General features: G+C 40.5%; 1 protein-coding gene across 1 annotated transcript; it reads left to right on the forward strand.

The window, feature by feature from the left end:
• The first annotated feature begins 726 nt into the window (after positions 1-726).
• Positions 727-19,257, forward strand: mfsd14a2 (major facilitator superfamily domain containing 14A2). The gene is made up of 12 exons (XM_018677852.2): positions 727-970; positions 4,167-4,262; positions 6,309-6,371; positions 7,613-7,740; positions 8,249-8,363; positions 8,517-8,735; positions 9,848-9,961; positions 11,045-11,116; positions 11,677-11,789; positions 13,296-13,393; positions 14,787-14,944; positions 15,050-19,257. The coding sequence occupies exons 1-12, from the start codon at positions 887-889 to the stop codon at positions 15,260-15,262; spliced, it is 1,473 nt and encodes a 490-aa protein (XP_018533368.1). The 5' UTR covers positions 727-886; the 3' UTR covers positions 15,263-19,257.
• Positions 19,258-21,430: the final 2,173 nt, after the last annotated feature.

Here is a 21,430-nt window from a genome sequence, read left to right on the forward strand (position 1 = left end):
ACACACCTGTTTGTATAAAGCTATACGCTTAGAGTAGCACAAATTGGAGCATCCAAAATTTAACCAACAGACAGACACAGTTTCAATAAGAATTGAATATTATGATCTCCATGAAGGCAGAATTATTACACAACTGTTGCATCAGACTGCATTAGTTTTAGCCAGGTGTTACTAATTAACTGACAACTGAGTGTACATTATTGTGAAATGAGCCATTCTGCATGATGAGTGCTTTTACTTGGTAACTTTTTTTAACTCAAGTAAAATTCTTAGTGCATGAGTTTTACTTGTTACAGACTATTTCAATAGTGTGGTATTGCCACTTTTACTAAAGCAAAAAAAATTTCTACTAATTCTTCCACCACTAATTAAAAGGGTATTAATTGAACATGGATAGTAAATGCAGTTATATTATTATTACCAAGCTCCATAACATTAACTGTTATACAGTATGTGTATACTACTACTAAATTGTGTTATTAGTGTTCATTGAAGTCGCTGAACATTTTGTACACTGGTCTCCATATAAGGCATTTCCTCTTTGTTACCCGCGATATGACGTTAACAAATCACCATTTGAGGATCAATAGCAGCAAGGTTTTTCTAACCCAATCAGATCCAGAGTTTGGGTGTGCACTTTTCTCAGATAGCCAATCGCTGAGCGGTCTTTCACAGGAGGGGCGGGTCAGTATCTGGTTGAGGAAGTCAAGTTGAAATGAGGTGGGGATGAGAAATCATCATTTAGTTAGCTCGCTGCTAGATGCTAGCTGCTGCCTGGAGTCGACTGCCGAGGTGTTATCAGCTGATTAGTCGAAATCAGTTATTATTTTTCTTTTAACAGGCGCAACGACGACCCTCTGACACCAAGAATGGACATAAGTTAACAATGACGGGGGAGAAAAAGAAGAAAAAGCGGCTGAACCGCAGCATTCTTCTTGCAAAGAAAATTATAATAAAAGATGGAGGAAGTGTGAGTTAAATATTTATTTATCTTCGTTAACTTATCTTGCCACAGAGCTACAATGTTTCTCGGCCACTGAAGTTAGTCAGTATCCCTGTTTGTTTCATGAAAAGGCAGCAATGCGAGGTGGCATTTGATGGTTTGTCCCCGGCAGGTAGTGTTAACCGTTAGCTGGGACCGCCTAAGCTAAGTGGCTAACACAGCTAGTCGTGAGCTAGCATCGGCTAATGTTAACGGCCTGCGTTAGCCGTTTACACGTCAGCTCGGCACCCGCTAGCTGTGTTTTTCTTTATCGTCCGTCTTCCCACAATAATCCAGCCACTCTGATTATTTACTTATTTAACTTAAATCACCGCTTAATGTTGACGGTACCTCACGTTTGTTCAAGTCTAGTAAAACATTACGCGTGACAGTGTAGCACTAAGTGGCTCAAACTGGGGCTAGGTTTGTATTAGCTTACTAGCATATGTGTTTAACGCTGATTGGGGTTATTTTTTACCCTGTTGCAACAAACAGACAATGTGTCAGACAGGTTTAGTCGTGTTGTATGAAAGACAAAGTGAGGTAACGTAATGTAACAGATTCTCAATCGATAATGTGGTTTAGATGGATAAATACACAGAGTACTTTATTTGTGTGTTGCAGCAGTCACCTCACATAAATCACAAAACAGCAACGCAGTCAACAAACTATGCAATTTAAATAAGAATGTGTAGACGATTATTTAATAGACCAAATTGAGTGTAAAAATAATCTAAACAGATTTAAAGAGATTTAAAAATCCATAGCTGAACTATGTGCTGATTATACACTGTACAACGGTGGTAATAATATACTGTAAAAACACTGTGCATTAGTCAAAGTCAGGTGTGTAGATAAATCTCAAATGAAAGATGTAATATATAATGTGGTATATAAATGGGCCGAGGTAAGACATTTAACTAAACACTGGGTTTGGTTCAAAACAAGCAATGTTAAGTCAACATACCAGACATGTAAAAACAGACTGCCACTGCTCAAGCTAACATCAGATCTGTAATGTAACATAGTTTTCAACTACTATGTCTATGCTGGCTTCTTCAGAATATGATTGAACAGATGTTTGGTTAAATATCAGCCAGGGCCTGTAGTTTCAAAAACATTTGTACTCATTTCTCTGGTTCATTGACACCTGTAACACAGCAATAACGAAACCATCCCATGATGTTATAAAATACCCTTAACTGGAAGCTTCAAACCTCCTTAATAAACAGATCAAGTAGGCAACTGAATATCACATCAGAGATTGTAGTTACTTGGATCATTCAGATGGTCCCAAATTCGTCCCAAATTAGGCAGTTGGCAAAGAGTGAGTACGGTAGGATTGTTATAAATACAGTGAGGCGGTAGTGCTGCTTATGTAATCAGTTGGACAGTCATGCCAAAAATGCTGGATATCCATATGAAGGCACACAAGAGTTGTAATCATAATGAACAGAACAAGAAACTGTTGTTTTCACACAGTAATGGTCCTGTTGTCCTAATGACAGTCATGCATCTACACCTGGCTCTATTCCAACAATGTCCTTAGTTCAAATTATTCTTATTGCTTTACTGTATCACTGCAGCTAGGTCTGACCACTCAGCCATTAAGATTTCTCTTTCAGCATCCAGCTATTGTATCTAATAGGCTTAGACGCTCAGTAGCAAAAAGGGATCTCTAAATGTGTTGCTAGGCGTCATTTCAGTAGAGAGGAAGTTGCAACATTCATATAGTGAGACAGTTACAGATTGTTCCTCATTTACTTCATAACGCAGGTGGCGTGATCATACACTTATCTTGGAACAAAAGCACAGGCAGGGATTCAGACTGATTTGTGCCTTAAGCAGTTATATCCAGTCCTGTAGGCTGAGTTGCTTTCACCCTCTACACATGGGGAAATGACAAACCACAGCCGCACGTAAACAAGCAGCAAGTTTCTTGGTTAAGTTAGCTTTGGCCTATTTTACAGTCTCCACAATTATCACACGTCGCTGTGTTTCCTGCCAAAGATCCCTGCTCGACATCCACACTCACTTCATCACACTTTCTCTTCACCTTAAAGACTTGTATAGATTTTACAGTGCCGCAGTGAAGTGGCTTCCTCTCCAGGGAGTGAGCTTTAGGAGAGATAGAAATGATGTGATGATGTGTGTTTTACTCATCACAGACATAGGCCTGTGTTTAGAGTGACCCGGTATGTTAACATTGAGTTTAAAATGTCATTATGAAATAAATCCTCATGGTTTACATTCTGGTCATTTGCACTCAACATAATTTATTTGCAATCAGAGTAAGGCAATATAGCAGATAGTGCAGATGTCATGTAAACAGCTTAACCATGTTGTCTCTCTTGCATTAATGTTGTAATTAGACTAAGTATGACAGGATTAATAGAGCCATGCCGCTTGCCATGCTTTCAAATTACTCCTGTCATGTATGCAGCGTAGTTGCTTCTTGTTTCTAGCATTTCAATTTTACTACTGTGTGAAGCTTGTGTAGTAGAAAAGAAACAAAGCAGTGTGTTGCAGAAAGAAATAGCAGACTGGCTTGTGGCTGTTACAAAAATAAGCTTCCTTCATTTCGGCAGCAGAGATATAGATTTCTTGTGAAATCAGCAGCAGTCAAAGTTTGAGATACGGTTCTCTTTAAGATTATCAGTGTAGAAAACAATACCAGTATCAGGTTTCAGACCTCTGAATTTATTCAGCAATTCAAATACAACAATTATGTAATTTTGTATAAAGTAAAAATGATTAAGCAAAGTTTAACAAAATGACAAGCTAGTCTGATTATCAGACTAAAGCATCTCATAACTAAACTTTATGTGAATCATGTGAATTTCATAATCAGAAATTTAATCTGGTGTTACGCAATGATCATATTTATGTGCATGTAAATAGTCTGATTTTTTTTTTTTTTTAAGTGATTGCTTGTCAGAGAGTTTTAGTGAGTAGGTAATGAACTGGTCTGCTTGGTGTCTTGTTAAGCTCATACTTAGTAATGACTAATCAGAATTTCCCCTATTGTAGATACTTGTTCCGAAAGTCCAGAGTAAAAACTATATTTCACATCTTTACACTCTCTTACCCAACTGTGGGTTGTCCCACAGGATCAGGTGATGTTGTTTCGCTGCCTGTCAGCTCACCACCTCTCTTATCTGTGTGTGTGTGTGTGTGTGTCCAGCCTCAGGGAATCGGTGAGCCCAGTGTTTACCATGCTGTGGTGGTCATCTTCCTGGAGTTTTTTGCATGGGGTCTCCTCACCACCCCGATGCTCACGGTAAGCCCGGCTACACCCACTCTCACGCAGACACACTTGTTATGTAAACTGATGTAACAGTCTGTAGTATATAATACGCCTACACCTCTCTCTCCTCTGAAAACCTAGCCAAAGAGTGGCATCTCCCATTGACTGGAATCACACAAGGCCCATCAGTGTCTATGAATAATTGAATCCCTAAACAAATGAGCGAGGCCCTAAGTGACGCAGTTTTGTTTCGTTTTTTTTGTCCGTGTGTGTTGGCAGATGTTTGGCCAGGCGCTAATGGACTGAGAAATATGAAAAGGGCATCAAACAGTTGTATTGTCAGAGTACCAGTTCTTTGTTGAAAAGGCTTATCGCTGGTGGTGGTGGTGGGGTCACTGGTTTGTGTTGTCAGGTCACAGCACAGATGCCAGGCGACAAACCACACCACACATTCACCTCAGTGCTCCGCTTTCTGACATTAGCTTTTCATTTATTTTTTTGTGCAACCCTGCATTTATTGAATTCCCGTCCAGTTTCTTTTTTTATCTGCATTCTTTTCTCCACCAGCGTAAATTACTTTGTGTTCTGGTACCTCAAACAAATGATGAGCAAACATCTGTGAGCCACATGATGTGAACCAGACAGGCTTATGCAGTGCATACTTTCCAGCAGTCTCTTGTTTGAAGAGGTGGTTGTGTGTGTGTAACTGTTAAGCATTAATTACCGGGGGTTCGTTGCCCTCAAGATCCCAGGGCGGAGGCAGGATTTGCATTTTGGACTAATCAGAGGGCGCCTGAAAATGAGAGGGACTGCTTCACTGCTCCCAATGAGCGCACTGCTTCATTAGTATCCAGCAGCAACAGTCTTCACTGAGCATTCACAGCCTGTGTTGGGTAACTGACTCCCCAAGGAACAGAGGGGATTCTTAACCGTGCCGTGAGCTTTCCCTCTGTAACCCTGAACAATAACCAGATCCTGTTGTTCAGTTTTGGTCAAGCTCCACATGTCCTAAATTAAACTGAAGCTTCATGTTCCCACACCGGTGTCAGTGACACATATACGCAATACTTGCTGCACGCTGACGGTGTGGACTTTGAACCGCACATCCCATGGCTTTTTAACCATATAATCACCCTCCCTCCCCCTCTGCATTCCCACGAAGATGAAGAGATGTTGGAGTACACTGTCCGCCAGTTTATATACATGGTCACTAAGAGAAAGGAGAGGACAGTGTAGCCTTGATGAGGTATATGTACTGCTTTCTGAGAGTTTTGTGGTTAGAAGTCTGCAATGAAAACTTGACTGATAACAGAGCAGTGTCCCGGCGAAAAGTCGGCAAACAGATGTCACTGTAAGTCAGATGCTCTATCATAACATGACAGATTCAAGAGAGATGTGTGGTGAGAGATCAAGTTTTATTGCAACGTCCTTACATCAGGGTTGAGTGAGGCCATGAAGATTTCAGGTTTGTGTTCGCTCCACTCTGACTGTGTGTAACAAATAAAAGTACTCTGTCACTCACTGACATCTGACGATAACCATGAATGACGACTGTAACCATGACAACACTTGCTCGAGACCAAAAGTGGCCACTTCATCAGCTTCGCAAAGTATTTCAGCTCACTTGACCTGTCAGGTGTTAACAAAACAACACAAACTTTATAGTCTTCGCCTCCTGATGAATGTTTGACTTTTAAATGTGTTTGTGCTTGTAGCACGGACGATTCTTGACCCAGAACACAAAACAGTTCGGGTGCAACTCCTGTGGAAATAAGTAATGATAAATATGTTTTAGTTGGTATGTTTTCAATGGTTTTCAACATGTGGGTCAAAACCCTGTGAAAATATTAGTTTTTAATATTTACAATGTTTGTATTTTTTCATGACTGTGAATTTTTGCATTGAATTTATGTTTCATCTCATTCTAACCCTGTGTCATTTCTTAAGGTCGTAGATATTTGCTTAGTGCAGTCACACTTGTTAAACACTGAGAGGTACATGAGCTGGTGTAGGTCACTGCTTGAAAACACAATGCAGACGGTGGGGTTTGATCTGGTGTTATTTGTGTTTGTTCTCCAGGTTTTACGCCAGACATTCCCCCAGCACACATTCCTGATGAATGGGCTTATTCATGGTGTCAAGGTAAGAGACAACAGCACACACAAACAGAAAAACAAGGCTCAATTCTCTGTCTCTCATGACAGGAATGTATCGGTTATCTCTAGTCTTTTTATCTACAGTATCTCAATAGCAAGCAACATCTATCTGTGCTATTGAAGATGTAAGGAAGGAATAAATAAGCATTAATCTGTAATTTTGGACAGTGTTTGTGGACTAATTGTATTATATTAAGCTGCACATTAAGACACATCAGCTGCCATGTGCTTTTTATGTTCAAAGGACCATATCTCCTGTCAATACACATCCTTCTTCTGCACTGCAAGTTTGTCCTGCTTTTATTTACCCATGGAGGATTTTCTGAGCATGTGTGCCCTTGTACAGCGACGCCCTGCTTGACGCTAATTCAGTTACATGTTAACACCTACAAGCTGTCCAGTCACCATAGCAAGCTCCCCAGCTGGCCACAGAGTAGGCTCAGCTCGAGCACCTTTCCAGGGTGAAGTACCTCAAGTGCACCCTGACGGTAGTTATTCAGGGAGTGGAAGAGTGCATCTAAAGATAACTGGAGAGGGCATCCTGTAATTATTTTAAATTCTCTAGTTTGTTGTGAGTCACAACACGACAAACTTGTTTTTCTGTGATTGAGCAATAGCTATTGATTATGACTTCTTATTTGTTTTGCCAGTACAGGAAAAAGACACACTCATCTCCCGTGCTGACAAGATATTTTGTACTTATAGGAAAAACAAACTATTATTTCAAACATTAAACAATTTTCTTCTGCTCACAAGATAACAATTTAGACTGTCTGCTTTATTATTGTCTTTGTTCCCTCCAGTTCCACGCCTTTGTTTTGAGTAGGACAGTCTTTTCTTTGCAGTGTGGCAGCTACAGTAGCTGCATGATACCAGACCTCACAAGTCACATACAGGTCGTTCATTTGCACAAACAGTAGAAATAATGGTGAAGATACTGGTGTCCTTTGTGTTGCTGTGGCTTTAGAGGACAAACCCTGCAGCCGTAGATAAAACTGGTGAGCTTTAAAATGTGTGTTGGGTTAATTTTTCACATTGGTGTTAACTATAGGGGTAGTACCATGTAGTTACTCTTTATGTATCTACCTACCAAAACTGTCTCTGCTGCGTGTGAATCTTTGAGTGGTAACTTCTCCATTTACAGCTCTCTGTTCAACAAATACTCTCTTTTCTCTTAAATATTTTTCTACTTGTTGTCCCATGTCCTCCTCCATCTCTCCCCTCTAGGGCCTATTATCATTTCTGAGTGCTCCACTGATTGGAGCATTATCAGACGTATGGGGACGCAAGTCCTTCCTGCTGCTAACGGTCTTCTTCACGTGTGCACCCATTCCACTGATGAAGATCAGCCCATGGTGAGTGCTGACTTAAAACTGAACTTCTCACTTTGTTTTGTTTTGTTCTTGCATATTGCGTTTTGGAGTTGCGGTACATGGTAGCATAAATACAGTTAGATAGAGTTGAAGGCGAGTTTCAGGCAGTCATGGCGGCTGGAAGTGAGCATGAGAGTCTGCGTCATTGTTTCCAAAAGTCTGCATTTCTGCCCGTCCAGATCAAAACACAAAGTTTTAAAACTAAAACGTGGACCAGCAGCATTTCCAAAAGTCTGTTCTAGAGGTTTGAAATGGCAATAATGATACGTTTAAAATCTAAAACATATTAATGTGGATGTAGCATAAGTGGGTTGTATAGCATCAGTCTGACAGTGTTAAAAAAAATCTAATTATTTTGGCAATTTGACAACTAGAAGCTTTAAGCCCAAAGTCAGCCATAGTCAATGATATCTGTAGCTTGTACTGAACCTTATTGCAGGTTTAGTCATTTTAGTCTGTGCTGACATGCCAAACACTCCTCCTCTCTCAGGTGGTACTTTGCAGTCATCTCCATGTCCGGTGTCTTTGCCGTCACCTTCTCTGTGATCTTTGCCTATGTGGCCGACATCACGCAGGAGCATGAGAGGAGCACAGCATACGGTTTGGTAAGGAGATCAAAACTAAACCATCACAGTCCTGTTTAATATGTGCATCAGCATCACCATGAGTCCTCAACCAAATAATGAGTAGTCAGAGAAAATGAAAACAGTGTTACCTCATGTTTTGCTCACCCCAGCTCTTCTTCTTCCTCCCTCCAGGTATCAGCTACCTTTGCAGCCAGCCTGGTTACCAGCCCGGCCATCGGAGCCTACCTGTCTGAGGCCTACGGGGACACCTTGGTGGTGATCCTGGCCACGGCCATCGCCCTGCTCGACATCTGCTTCATCCTGGTGGCTGTACCAGAGTCGCTGCCAGAGAAGATGAGGCCGGCATCGTGGGGAGCACCAATCTCCTGGGAACAGGCAGACCCCTTCGCTGTGAGTAAAAACACACCCAACAGCAGCTGATGATGAATGGAAGCTTTTTCCACTCAGTAAAATGAACTGTATAATTGAATGTTCTCTGTTATGGGAATAAGCCTCATGCTGGGAACACACTTAATAGTGCTGCAGATTATGTGCTCAAAGATAAACATCTTTCAGTCTCAGAAAGAGATGAACACACTTCTTTCATTCAGTCATTAATTCGTACACAGAAATGCCTAACCAGATTGATGAATAAATTTTGATAAGAGTAATTTTGTAGGTTTAAGAAATACTTGAAGAGAAGCAGCTTTGGTTTATCTTCATGTCTGTTGTGGTAGTGTTTGTATTTCTCAGTCTGTGTGTACGTCTGATCTCCTTGCTGCCTGAGTTTGCATGTTGACAGAGAAAATCTGATTTACATGAAAGTGTCAGATTCCTTAAAGGATAAGTTCACGGTCTTTCAAGTCTGACTTAAAACATTAGAACAGATTTTGCTTGTTGTAATTGTTTCTCTTGTTCATACTGGCCTTTGAACGATTACTTCATCACTATACATAATTCACCTTCATCAGTCTGAGACAGTCTTCCAACATGAATGTTTTTAGTCTGAAATTCCTCCTTTTTGTCACTGTCCCTGAATAACTCAGATTAGAGAAGTCTCATAAGCTATATAGCCAAAATGTTGCTGACCTCTCAGGGTTATTATTCATCTTAAGCTAATCAAACTAGCCCAACCAGCCTAAGACGGGGGTCTTGGTACCATCCTCTCATAATATGATAGGTATTGCAATATAAAACAAGACGTTTGTATCACAGTCTCAGTCTCTGTTTCAGAATCATTACACCTAGTTTTAAGACAAAGATTTGCCGATGCTTGAATCCAGAATTTGTATCCGTAGAAGCTGTGGTATTCTAAGATACTTAAATCGAGATAAATATAGAGTTTATGCACATTAAACCTATAATTAAACTAACAGGTGAAATATTCATGGTGATTATGCTGTTGTTGCTAGAGGCTTAAAGGGAAACATGGTTAAGTTAGCACTATCAGAAATGCCACTGATATTGTTCATGATTTAAATTCTTACATCAAGTTAAATCGCTCTTGCTGTTCTCTCGTCCAGTCTCTGCGTAAAGTGGGCCAGGACTCCACGGTGCTCCTCATCTGTATCACAGTGTTTCTCTCCTACCTCCCAGAGGCCGGCCAGTACTCCAGCTTCTTCCTCTATCTCAAACAGGTAACACGGCTCTCCATGCTTGCACTTTTGCCAAGTGTAAAGACCACAAAAATGACTGGATTGCACACACAAACATTATTGAATAGATCATTCATTTTCTACATGTCTCTGGTATTAGGTATTTGTTGTAGTGTAAAATGGATGAAGAATTCTTGTGAGGATATTGCTTGTCAGGTGAAGTTGTGGTGCGTTAAGGGGGGCAGTATAGTTTGGGATTAACACGTGGCTGTTGTATGTGACGGCATTATACTTTTGCCGTTTGTGTTGCCAATAAAAGGCTGAAATTGCCACTGGAAAGCTCCAGGGAATAATCTCAGTACAACTGGAGGAAATTTGCAGAGCACACACTTTCACCTACATTGCTTCAATATTGGATCAGCAGGTTTGCTGAGCAGCCTGATTCAAGTGCATGAGTAAGTAGAGCAGATTCATTAAGTGTCTCAGCAAAATGCTACCACAGGGAAAAAAACAGTTGAAAACACAAGTAGCCAGAAATGGACAGCTTCATATACTTATTTATAAACTGGTAGCATCTGGAAGCAGCTGGCAGCTTGAAGATGGACTGACAAGGTGTGACGCCCCCCCCCGTTTTTTTAAAATTGCTTGAGCTGAGGATTGTTAAGTTTGTGTAAACAATGTCAGATGAACCAGTCAGGCAAGTCTCACACTCACACGCTGGTCTCATACCACTCTTCTACCATCTTGAAAAAAAAAAGTCACACCCTCTCGTCCTCCCTAAGCCAAAATTGCTTTATCGTATATCTCTCCCTATTCATTGTCATAAATTATACACACCTCGTACCAGCAGCCCTTTTCCTGCTGCTATGGGCTCTATGGAAGGAAATCAAGAACAGTATATTTGACCTAAATACACCAGAGAGAATAAGGGGAGGAAAAAGAGAAGCACTTTTTGTTGGTCCAAGATGCAGTATGAAACAGCATGTGATTACAAAAGGCCACAAACAAACCCCCTTCTTCTATTGTGTTGAAAACTGGTAAAGGTGTCTGGTTTCTAACTGTGCTCGTCTGTAAGTGAACAGTCATGTCCTAACGTGTGATATCTCAACGCTCTCTCACCCCCAGGTCATAGGCTTCTCATCAGAGACAGTGGCTGCCTTCATCGCTGTAGTCGGGATCCTCTCCATACTCGCTCAGGTACTGGAGGAAATACCTCTGTTTTAGGCTTTGTAATACTGAGCAATCTTCTCCTCATGTTTGGATTTTTTAATATTTTTATTCTGCATAAATCTTTTTTATTGATTGATTAACCTGCCAGTTATTTTCTTAATTAATTAATTGAATGATTTGTTGTTGTTTGTCTGTACACAATACCACACCCTCTGTCCTTAGATCCTCGGTTTATAAAAGGAAAAACTCCCCAGAAAACTTCTAACTGGAGAAAAAAAAAGAAAGAAATTTCATGTAGTTTCAGTCTGAGAGGTATCCCTCTTTCTGGATAGGCAGATAAACAATAGATTTTGTGCACAGAGTAGACAGAAGTTATTCAATTTACAGCCACAGAAAACAAAGAAAAGCAGCAATGCTTATTATTTGAGAGGACGAACAAGTGAACCTGATGATAAATACTGTTACAGATAATTTTCTATCAATCAAGTCAAGACTCGAGAGTGACATGAAAATTATTTAAACTATTTGCTCAGTGCCTCTTCCTGCCTCTGGCTGTCTTGTATAACCTGTGTGCTGTGTCTCCTCAGACGGTTGTGTTGGGGATCCTGATGCGTTCAATTGGGAATAAGAACACAATCCTGCTTGGCCTCGGCTTCCAGATCCTCCAGCTGGCGTGGTATGGCTTTGGCTCTCAGCCCTGGTCAGTAATTCCTATACTATGTTACTAACTCACACGCACACAATGTTTTCTTCACATTTATTCAACAGGACTGGGACCTCATAGGTGAAAGAATTTAGGACAAAATAGCAGTTTTGAGTCCGTTAAAATTAAAGAACTGTCTTGAGTTTTTGTGCTTCCATCTCCATCACTGGTTACTTCTGTATCAGTGGAACTCAGACTCAGAAGTTTGAGGAAAGCTTCACAGACGCCAGTAGAGATACATAAAATATAATCACTCAGCAAATATAATTTCAAGGAAGGGAAGAAATTCATCTAAGGTGACAGTATTTCCTGCTGCACAGTGCAAAACCGCAGTCAGTGGTGCCTCATTCAACTCAAGTCAAACAGGGAAAGTTTAACTGTGTTTCTGTTTCTCCATTATACATTTTAATCCAAAAGAATAACAAATTATATCCCCATTTATGACTGATGTTTATGAGCAGAATCTAATGTGTTCTTTTGCTGTTGGTGTATTTTGGTTTAATTTTTTATGCTCAAATAATTTGCAAAGAACCTGAAGCAGGATCTGATAAGCTCAACTCAAAAGTGGAAGTGAATCATAATTTCAATAAAATCTACACAACGCTTAACCCTGTGTGGTTCAGGCCCCATGCCCCAGTGCAGAGGTTTAGATGCCACTGTTATTTTTGCAAATTAATTTGATTTAAAATTATTATTATATTGTTGTTGTTGTTGTTGTAATACTTTGACAAACCACTAGAGGGGGGCATGGCCTTAATTAATGGTACTGTCCTTGGATATGTACTGACACTATAATCTGACAACTGAGACTCTTAGAAGACATATATAGTGTTATTAAAGGCAATATAATGTTGTGAAGATTTTGTTTAACTCATATATAGACACATACACAGTCATGTTCAAACTTGTAGGGAAACGTCAAGAAAATAATTTTAAAAGGAAAAAGCAGGAGCACATCTAATGTTTTTGTGTGTTCATTCATTTCAAAACCTAAAATATGAATAGTGCTGCTTTAACCAAACAACCACCACCCACAGACACAGACCACAGTATCAGTTTCATTTCTCTTTAACTGAGCTCTGTCAGTTTCTCTTATTGTTTTGGCCTGGAGGGCGAAGGCAGAGGAGCCACAATATCTATTGATTCTGAAGGAAAACATCCACAACATGTCTCCTTGTTGCTCCTCTCTCCTTTGCTCAACACCTTGGAAATTAGGTTAAATAAAGGTCAAGTTAGCTGTATTATATATTAAGGTGAGAATCCTTTCATAAACAGTTTTTTTTATGAAATGGAATAGGAAGTAGAGCTTATTCCAAGATTGGATTTGACATTTTTGGCTCAGTCACTGCTTATTATTTATTCAGGTGCTTTATTCTTAAGCTCAAGGTTTTAACCATAATAGGCTCAACGACCTTTAGCTAATCTTCAAGGACATGTAGAAATCCAGTTTTTGAATGGTTAAATTTTTTATATCCTTAACAAACATGCTGTTGTTGGTTGTAGGATGATGTGGGCAGCTGGAGCTGTCGCGGCCATGTCCAGCATCACTTTCCCTGCCATCAGCGCCATCGTGTCCCGTAATGCAGACCCAGACCAACAAGGTGAGTTTCCCAATTGTGTCTTGGTGTATGTTTGTCGGGCTGGGACTGGGAATCGCTGCCAATATGAAAACAGAACATTAGAAAACAATAACTTGTTCTGTTTTTCAAACTAAGGAGGGCAAAAATGCTTCCATCAGTGTTTGTTTTTGTGCTTCTCTAATTTAACTCATCATTTCTGGATGGCATTTTGACCATCAGGAAATTACTGGATGGTCTGCAATAGACATGAACGTTCAACGGGATAAAGCCAAAATCATTCTTCTCAGAGTCAACTCAGTCAAATCTTAATGTGCAGACATGAAACATATACCAATCTTCAGTGTGATTACACTTCAGGAGGATCTCATTATCACCTACGTCCATTGTGAATAAACGTCCATAAATCTGCCTAGAAATCATAGAAAAAACACTCATGAACTTGTCTGAGAAACCTCAAATCTTTAAGTTTTCTGCAGTATCAAAGTAATTCAGTCATAGTTGTCTACACTGCAAATTTCACACTGAGCTGATTTGGGGGGGGACTATCGGAGAACAAGCAGCTCTTCTCACAGAGAAAGAAACACAGAGATCCACTTTAAAATGCAAGGACGTCGTTCCGGGCAGGATTTAAATTACAAGAGGACCAACCAGTCTGCCGGAAAACCAGCAGGTAATTGCAGCTGTAATTATTACTGGGAATGGGGTGAAATATTATCCACATATGCACTTTGAATTGGATTAAAATCACTGACCAGCTCAAGTAATTCTAGGGGCTCAAGTAAACAATACTAAGTATCGGGTGCAAGACGCACCTATTAGTCATACATAAAAAAGTATCCAGCACTTTCCGTGTGTTAACATAGAGGGCATCTGTACTCTGACATTGCACACTGTAACTTGTTATCTACTTATAGCTGTTATGGTTCATCAAGTAGATGTCCAGTGACTCTGAAATATGTTTCCATCAGTGCATGGGCGACAAATTAAAGAAAAGCCCAACATAAAGTGTCTTTGTAAGGTGCTGGGCCCCCATGAGCCACCAGAACAGTTTCAGTGCGCCTTGGCATTGATTCTACAAGTCTCTGGACTCTACTGGAGGGATGTAGCACCAATACTAGCATCTTCCCTCATTTGGTGTTTTGTGGTGGAGAGTGTGGAGAGGCTGCAGCATATGATTCACATCATTTTCATACACAAACCATTTATTTACCTGCATGCTTCCTGTGAAATCGGGCATCGTCATCCTGTTTCTTCACTCATTTTCCAGAGTTTTCCTTTAATTTGTCACTTATTTGTACACGTATGTCAGAAAATGGACGTCTTATGTTGTATATATTTAAAAAATACAGAAAAATACCCTAAATGAAGATAAATAAAGAGATTCTCCTGACCATTTTTGTTTGTCTGTTCGCAGGGGTTGTCCAGGGAATGATTACGGGGATTCGGGGCCTCTGTAATGGTTTGGGCCCTGCTCTTTACGGTTTCGTCTTCTACTTGTTCCATGTGGAGCTGACTGACACAGATGGCTCTGATAAAGGTGCCAAACCCAACATGGTCAACCCCACTGATGAGGTGAACATCAATGAAGAATGACGTTTAAGTCATTTGTACAATACAGAGAATGTTTTACACATGTGTTGCTGTTCTTTAACTACATATTTCTCATCCCCTCCTCAGAGTGCCATCATCCCAGGTCCTCCCTTCCTGTTTGGTGCATGCTCAGTGCTGCTGTCTCTGCTGGTCGCCCTGTTTATCCCAGAGCACACAGGGCCCGGCATGAGGCCTGGCGCCTACAAAAAGCACAGCAACGGGGCACAGAGTCACTCCCACAGCCCCCAGGGCAGTGGGGCAGAGGGCAAAGAGCCTCTGCTGGAGGACAGCAGCGTATAACCTCAGCTAATGGGGGGCCAGACACCCTCACTTCACCCCCAAAACCCCCGCACACATGGACACGGATACACACAGTTTTACCACATGGACACACTCGCACCTCGGGCACACGTCCAGACTCATGAAGAGGTGTTTTGTGTCTGTGTGTTTGTGTCCACAGCACAAAAGTGGACACTCGTTCCTCAGCAGCCCTTTTCTGTTTGTTTGTTTTTTTTTTGTTTGTTTGTTTTTAAAGCAGGGTATTGTGAGGACTCTCTAAAGACCCTGCGTGAAGAGAGTGCGTCAAGTATTTTTCAGGGCTGCAGTGGACAGGTGTGCGTCTTGGCCGAGCTGGACTCTTAAATACTTGGTTTCTCTAAAGCAGTAACAGAGTGGAGCATACAGCAGTTGAGTGCAAGCGGGGTATATCTTAAATGTTACTAAATCCCAGTGTGATTCTTCATATTCCTCTGTAGCCAGTGAAGTGGCAACTTTGTCTGTTTGTCCAACGAAAGCATAACAAACAGTTAGTTGAGCACTCGTCTAATGGTCTTTTCACAAGTTAACATCTGTTCTGATGCGACTGCGGCTCTGTTAAAGCATCCAAGAAGGGAACACAGTTCTTCCTCTGTATGCACAGCAGGGAAGCACATCAACTCATATTACCTATGAGAGGAGTCCCCGCAAACTGATGTTTGCTGAGGCGCTGTCGAATCTCAGTCAAGATGGGTCAACCGGTTCACGTACAGAAAGCTTCGTAAGACCACACTTTATTTAAATATCACACTTCCTACAGAGAGAAATGTGCAACTGAGACCACTTTATTAGCTGAAACTGTTTTTCAATGTTTACTTGCCATTCTCTAGATCAGTAGTACAGTTTGGGTTGTATATTTTTCTCTGTTCAAACTGAAGGCTAGTTGTGCTTCGAGTTTTTATTCAAGAAACAAATGTTGCCTTGAAGTGACTTAAGAGAAATATAAATATATATATAGACATTACGTAACCTGTATGAAGACCGAGGTCTGAGAAGGCTCTGTAATCTTACGCTATCGCTCCCATCGGAGCAGTTACACACTTTTTATTCCTTCGTTTTCACACCCCTCCTGTTGCTTAGTTTGCTGACATTTATCACCAACAGGGGTTAAGGCTTACTGAACCATGGTTTTATTTTAAAAGCCTCCGGACCATTAGGAACTAGGGCGTTGCTATCAGCATGTCAGTGTCGGCACTGACTGTTAATTCGGAGACAACTAAGTGATATCATTGAGTTAAACAAAATATCAGTGATGCTGCTGCAGTGGGAAAATTCAAAGGTTAAGTGTGATGTGGTGGATAAAGATTTCGACAAGGGTTATTGGATATGAGCTATAAAACAGCTTTGTGTAATCCCTGACATTTAAGGTGTCATACAGCCAGTCATTACAAGCTATAGCACACCTCTCGAACAACAACAGATGGTAGAAATTTTAGATGTGAAGCACCTTGTAGAACTGGCTTGTAACTCAATAGCTCGCATTGAACAGGCTGCAGATTTTCCACCAGGGGGAGCCGTTTGGTCATTAACAGACCAGGGATACTGTACACACCAACCTGTAGCACAGAGAGGCAGCAGTAGTTCAGAACAGTAGATAAAGACATGTTGGTGATCCTTCACAGGCAGGGATGCTTTTGAGTTAAGGTTTCAGTCATGTTTCTGTTTATTCATCCATACAAACAGGGAAGTAACAGTGCCCCCATCCTAAATCAACCAGTGCTAATCACCAAAACAGAGAAAGTAAATACTCGTAAAATAAAACCATAATAAAAAAATGATACAAAACTACATAAGATCATACTAAAACGTATGCTAGGGAAACTAAAAGAACCATTTTAACAACAGATAAAAAAAACTAGCATTAGAGGGTAAAAGAAGCATAAGCGTTCATATGATGACACCTGGAGCATTGTGAACTCTGTAGTTGTCCTAACAGTCATTGAATATTTATATTTTGATCCAGTGAACAAAAAACATGGAAAAAAATCGTCTGCCTGATTCGGTCTCTGATATTTAGATGTCAAAATAATCTGTTATTTTTCTTGTCTGTCGACAGTCACCAACACATCTGTATCTGCAGCTGTAAACTGCCGCCGTTACTCTTCTGGCCAACAGGTGGCGCAGGTCGAAACATGAACTGCAGCTCTTTAACTGTATGATGATCTTGGCTGCATCTTGTTTTGGTGCTTCGCATCAGTGACACTGTGTTCCCTTTGTTCACAAACTGTGTTAACAACTGGTAAATTATTCCTGTCACAGTTTTGAACAGTTAATTTATTTTTTAAAAAATGCCTCAAGTGCATTTAAATAACCAAATTATGAACCTGACATGGATTAGTAGCTAACAGTGGGTTTTACACACCGTTTAACATCTTTCTGAAGTGAAATGTGCGTCATATATTTTGTGCCAAATTTTTTTTTGGTTTGCTTTTTCATACTGTGCGTGTACGTGTGCTTGAGTGATTTGGATATTTGTTTTTTCTTGTCTTAATTTCTTTGGCTGAAGATTTAAGTTTTAATGCTTTTTTTTATACTTTTAAAACTTACTCCAGTCATTTTTTGGAATCTTTTTCAACATTGTGGCTAGATTATCGAAATTATCAAATGTCCATCTGTGTTTTTGTTGGGTTTTTTTTGTTTATTTTCAGTCTCGGTCTTCATTTGATAACAAGCATTTCACAGTGGTTAGTTGCATTTGATGAGCTCGTTTCTCCCAGATTTATCAGTAGATGTTAACAAAAGTCACTGAATGTTCGAAGCCAAGCTGTACATGTTGACCACACTCTACCCTCAGACCTTCTGACTTACCGGTCATTGTTTTTATTACTTCAGAGGGGGTGTTACTTAACAGGAGGCTGTTACTGTTGATTTAATCTCTGAATATCACTCTTTTTTTAATTATCATTTATTGGACCAACACAAGAAATTAAGATCCTACATAAATTGGTAAGATTCTGCACCAGCCCCATGTGCACTCGTACAGCTTCCACACAGATGACTGTAATTGTACAAAAATCACCTGTACGTACAGTAAATGTATATATTTATCGCTCAAGGAGACGGCCACCTCTTGGTCTATTTGGTTGTATGGTGCAATTATTATGATTATTATTATTATATTTCTCAAGACTTACCTGCTAGCCACTCCTGTTTTTAGTACGATGTGGTTTGTGGCCTGAACCCCCCTCTCTGTGTGCCTAAATTTAGCCAAGAAATGAGTATGGCAACATAAGTAAGATGGTGGTTATTATGTAAATATGGGAAACTAATGACAAACTATTTATTAAAGGTTTATTGTACAATGAAATGTTTGAGTTTGCCTCTGTGGGTTTTGGGGTGTGCACCACATGTTTGCGCCAAAGATAACTGAATGATCAGGGTGTGTCTCATCAAGTAACCAACTAATAATCTCCGGGGTGTTGTGTTTGAGTTGAGGAGCCTAAATTTAATGGCTGCTAAATCCCATTAGATCCCAGCATAAACAGTTTTCTTTTCAGCTCACTGTGCCACACTTTTAGTTTAATGCTCAAACGCCGTTGGTTGCTTGTTTAGTAATCCTGCCCTTCAGAGTTCTGTTGCACCTACACACTGTATACAAAACACTCAGCTGTTATTAATGCACAGACGTAAGCTCATTTACACTCTGTGGTCTGAGCCTTTCTTTATTAAAACCACATGGAGTCAGCAGTAAAATCTGTCCAGGGTATCTGCAGGTCTTGAAAAGTCTTAGCATTAATTTCAGTTTACTTCTAAAGCCTTCAACGGTATGAAGTCTAAACTGTAATTTGTAAACATCTTCCATGTCTTCTGCAGCCTGTTGTAGGCAGTGATGTCCATTATAAGATGTTTTGTGTATGATTTTTTGCATAAACTATCTGAAAAACCTCCAGTTCTGTTGTCTCAGACCTCTGACCATACATAAAATTCATATGTGGACTTTTAAAGAAATAAGTTCTTTAATAAACTAACTGTTAAATCCATCCATCTATTCATCTGTGAAATAATTAATTGAGGATGTTAGGAATTGTTGTTCTATGCAGCAGGAATGTACTGATATAAATGTGATATAAATGTCAATAAATTCATGCACTTGGTAAATAATCCTAGTCCCAATAATCCCTACCGGTTTTCAGTGATATCTTTCACACTTTCATACAGTGTAATGGTGAAACAGGTGTGAAATTGGATTGAAGTCCTAAATTTGATCTGTTGAATCCTGCAGAAACCACGGCTGTCAGAAATCCTCAGCAAGGCCGTCACCCTGTTTTCTCCTCAGCAAGTGCATACAAGAGGAGAGGAGGGCAGTACCACAACATCTGCATGGATCAGTGATAAATTGACTATTGCCTAATATCAGGAATTTCTTTTTATAATCCTCTGTCTGCATGAACTAACGAGCGTTCATGTGTCCAATGTTCGATCCTGTTCGCACGAGAGAATCTTTATTTATCCAAGTGTATTTTTACACACTTAGGAAATTAGGCTTCTGCAGTTAATCCATCCAAAATCGTGAACACACACACACACACACCTAGGATTAGGTGCCTTGCTCGAGGACACTTCAGGGTCCAGGGATTTGAATCTGTTACCTTTTAGCGTTCAGATATGCTCACAACATGACCATAAATATCAACATTTACTTTTATATCAAGGCTTTAATTGACTAGTTTTATTTTAAATAGTTACCTGTTGATTGACAAGGCTCCACAACTGAACCTGAGTGTGAAACCATTCAGATACTTTTCATTTCAATACATTCATCACAGATTTCACTCAGTCATTTATATGCTGAGTTTGCTTCTGTTGGTTTCATACAGAGGTGAACGAATCATTTTTACCTTGATATCTTTGACACTGGGACTCATTTTTATACTTTTATGTGCAGGAGGAGAGATTTGCAAAAATACAATTTCCATAAATCCCAGCTCATTGCCTCCCAGTAGTCACACTTCGTACGTGTGCTGGCATGCTGCTCCTACACAACATTGATGGTGTTTTCACATCACTTTCACTCTTGCATTTGGGAGTTTAGTTTACCTTAGACAAACTGCAAGGACTTGTCAGGCCCCTCCTTTCTATATAATTACATTTCCTTCTACAAGTAGAGAATAATCTCAAACCTTCACTGGCGTTTCCCTCTCTCTGCTGGAATATGATGATGTACGCAGAAGTATCCAAGTGGAGCAGCAGGTGTTGTGTGGTCTTAACCTGGGATAGAAGAGATAATAATAAGACTCTTAACCATAATCCATGCCCATTGTTTCCTGACAACCCTCTAACAACACTGGGCACTGCGGTGGATTTGTTTACAATGGACTCATCAACACAATGGTGTCTCTTATTGAGCATCGATAATCACCAGCTGCTGAACATACAGCGGCATGTGGGCTTCAGTAAATGCAGCTAATAGTGCTGCTACTGTTTTATATCACACTCTCATTTTACTTTGCTCTGCTTATGAAGGCTTGTAGACGCTTGTTTGACACCTAACTTTTTGCCATGTTGAACAGTCAAGGTGCTAAAAAAAATACAGAAAAGAAAAGGGAGGGGATGCTCAAACTCACAGCCTCCAGTGATCATAACTACACAACACATCAACAAACGGCAGGTTCCAGCTTTCCGGGAATTAGAGGCTCACAGCCTTGTCAGGATTAACAGCTCTCTGGCAGCAAAACCACTGGGGCATGTTTTAACAAGAGCAACTTCACTGAGCGCTTTAGAGGAGGTAGCTGCTCAGATCACCTCCAAGGCGGTCAACTGTGAGTGCAAGAGCCCCTCTAGTGTGTCCCCACCCCCACACCCCCTTCCCTCCCTGCCTGTCGTTTATTTGTGCTCCTGTTGGGGATGAAAAGGGCCCATGTGACTTGTTGGGAGCTATTGTGGTGCAGAGTCGCTGTCATTGCACATTTACTTTCCAGGCATCAGTTAGGCGGCACGAGAGTGGAAGAGTGCTTACATGATTGAAAACTGGCCTCCTGGACTTGGCTGGGGGCCAGTCCACAGCACCGTTGCTATAAATGTGAGTGTCCATTAACCTCAGAGAGGCAGTCCATCCATCAAGCCGTCCCTTGAAAAACTTTAAAAGTATTGTCTTTGCGAAGAGTGGAAACAGCAGCAGGAAGAGCTCTTTCTCTAGAGCACCGCACCTCAAGC

This window comes from Lates calcarifer, linkage group LG4 (assembly GCF_001640805.2).
Source record: "Lates calcarifer isolate ASB-BC8 linkage group LG4, TLL_Latcal_v3, whole genome shotgun sequence".
In the NCBI taxonomy this organism is placed as follows: domain Eukaryota; kingdom Metazoa; phylum Chordata; class Actinopteri; family Centropomidae; genus Lates; species Lates calcarifer.

Excerpts from the sequence above, each read along its gene's own strand:
- mfsd14a2 (XM_018677852.2), top strand. The coding sequence starts at position 887 with ATGACGGGGGAGAAAAAGAAGAAAAAGCGGCTGAACCGCAGCATTCTT. Across the intron at positions 971-4,166 it reads TAATAAAAGATGGAGGAAGT|CCTCAGGGAATCGGTGAGCC; the intron begins GTGAGTTAAATA and ends GTGTGTGTCCAG. Across the intron at positions 8,364-8,516 it reads GGAGCACAGCATACGGTTTG|GTATCAGCTACCTTTGCAGC; the intron begins GTAAGGAGATCA and ends TCCTCCCTCCAG.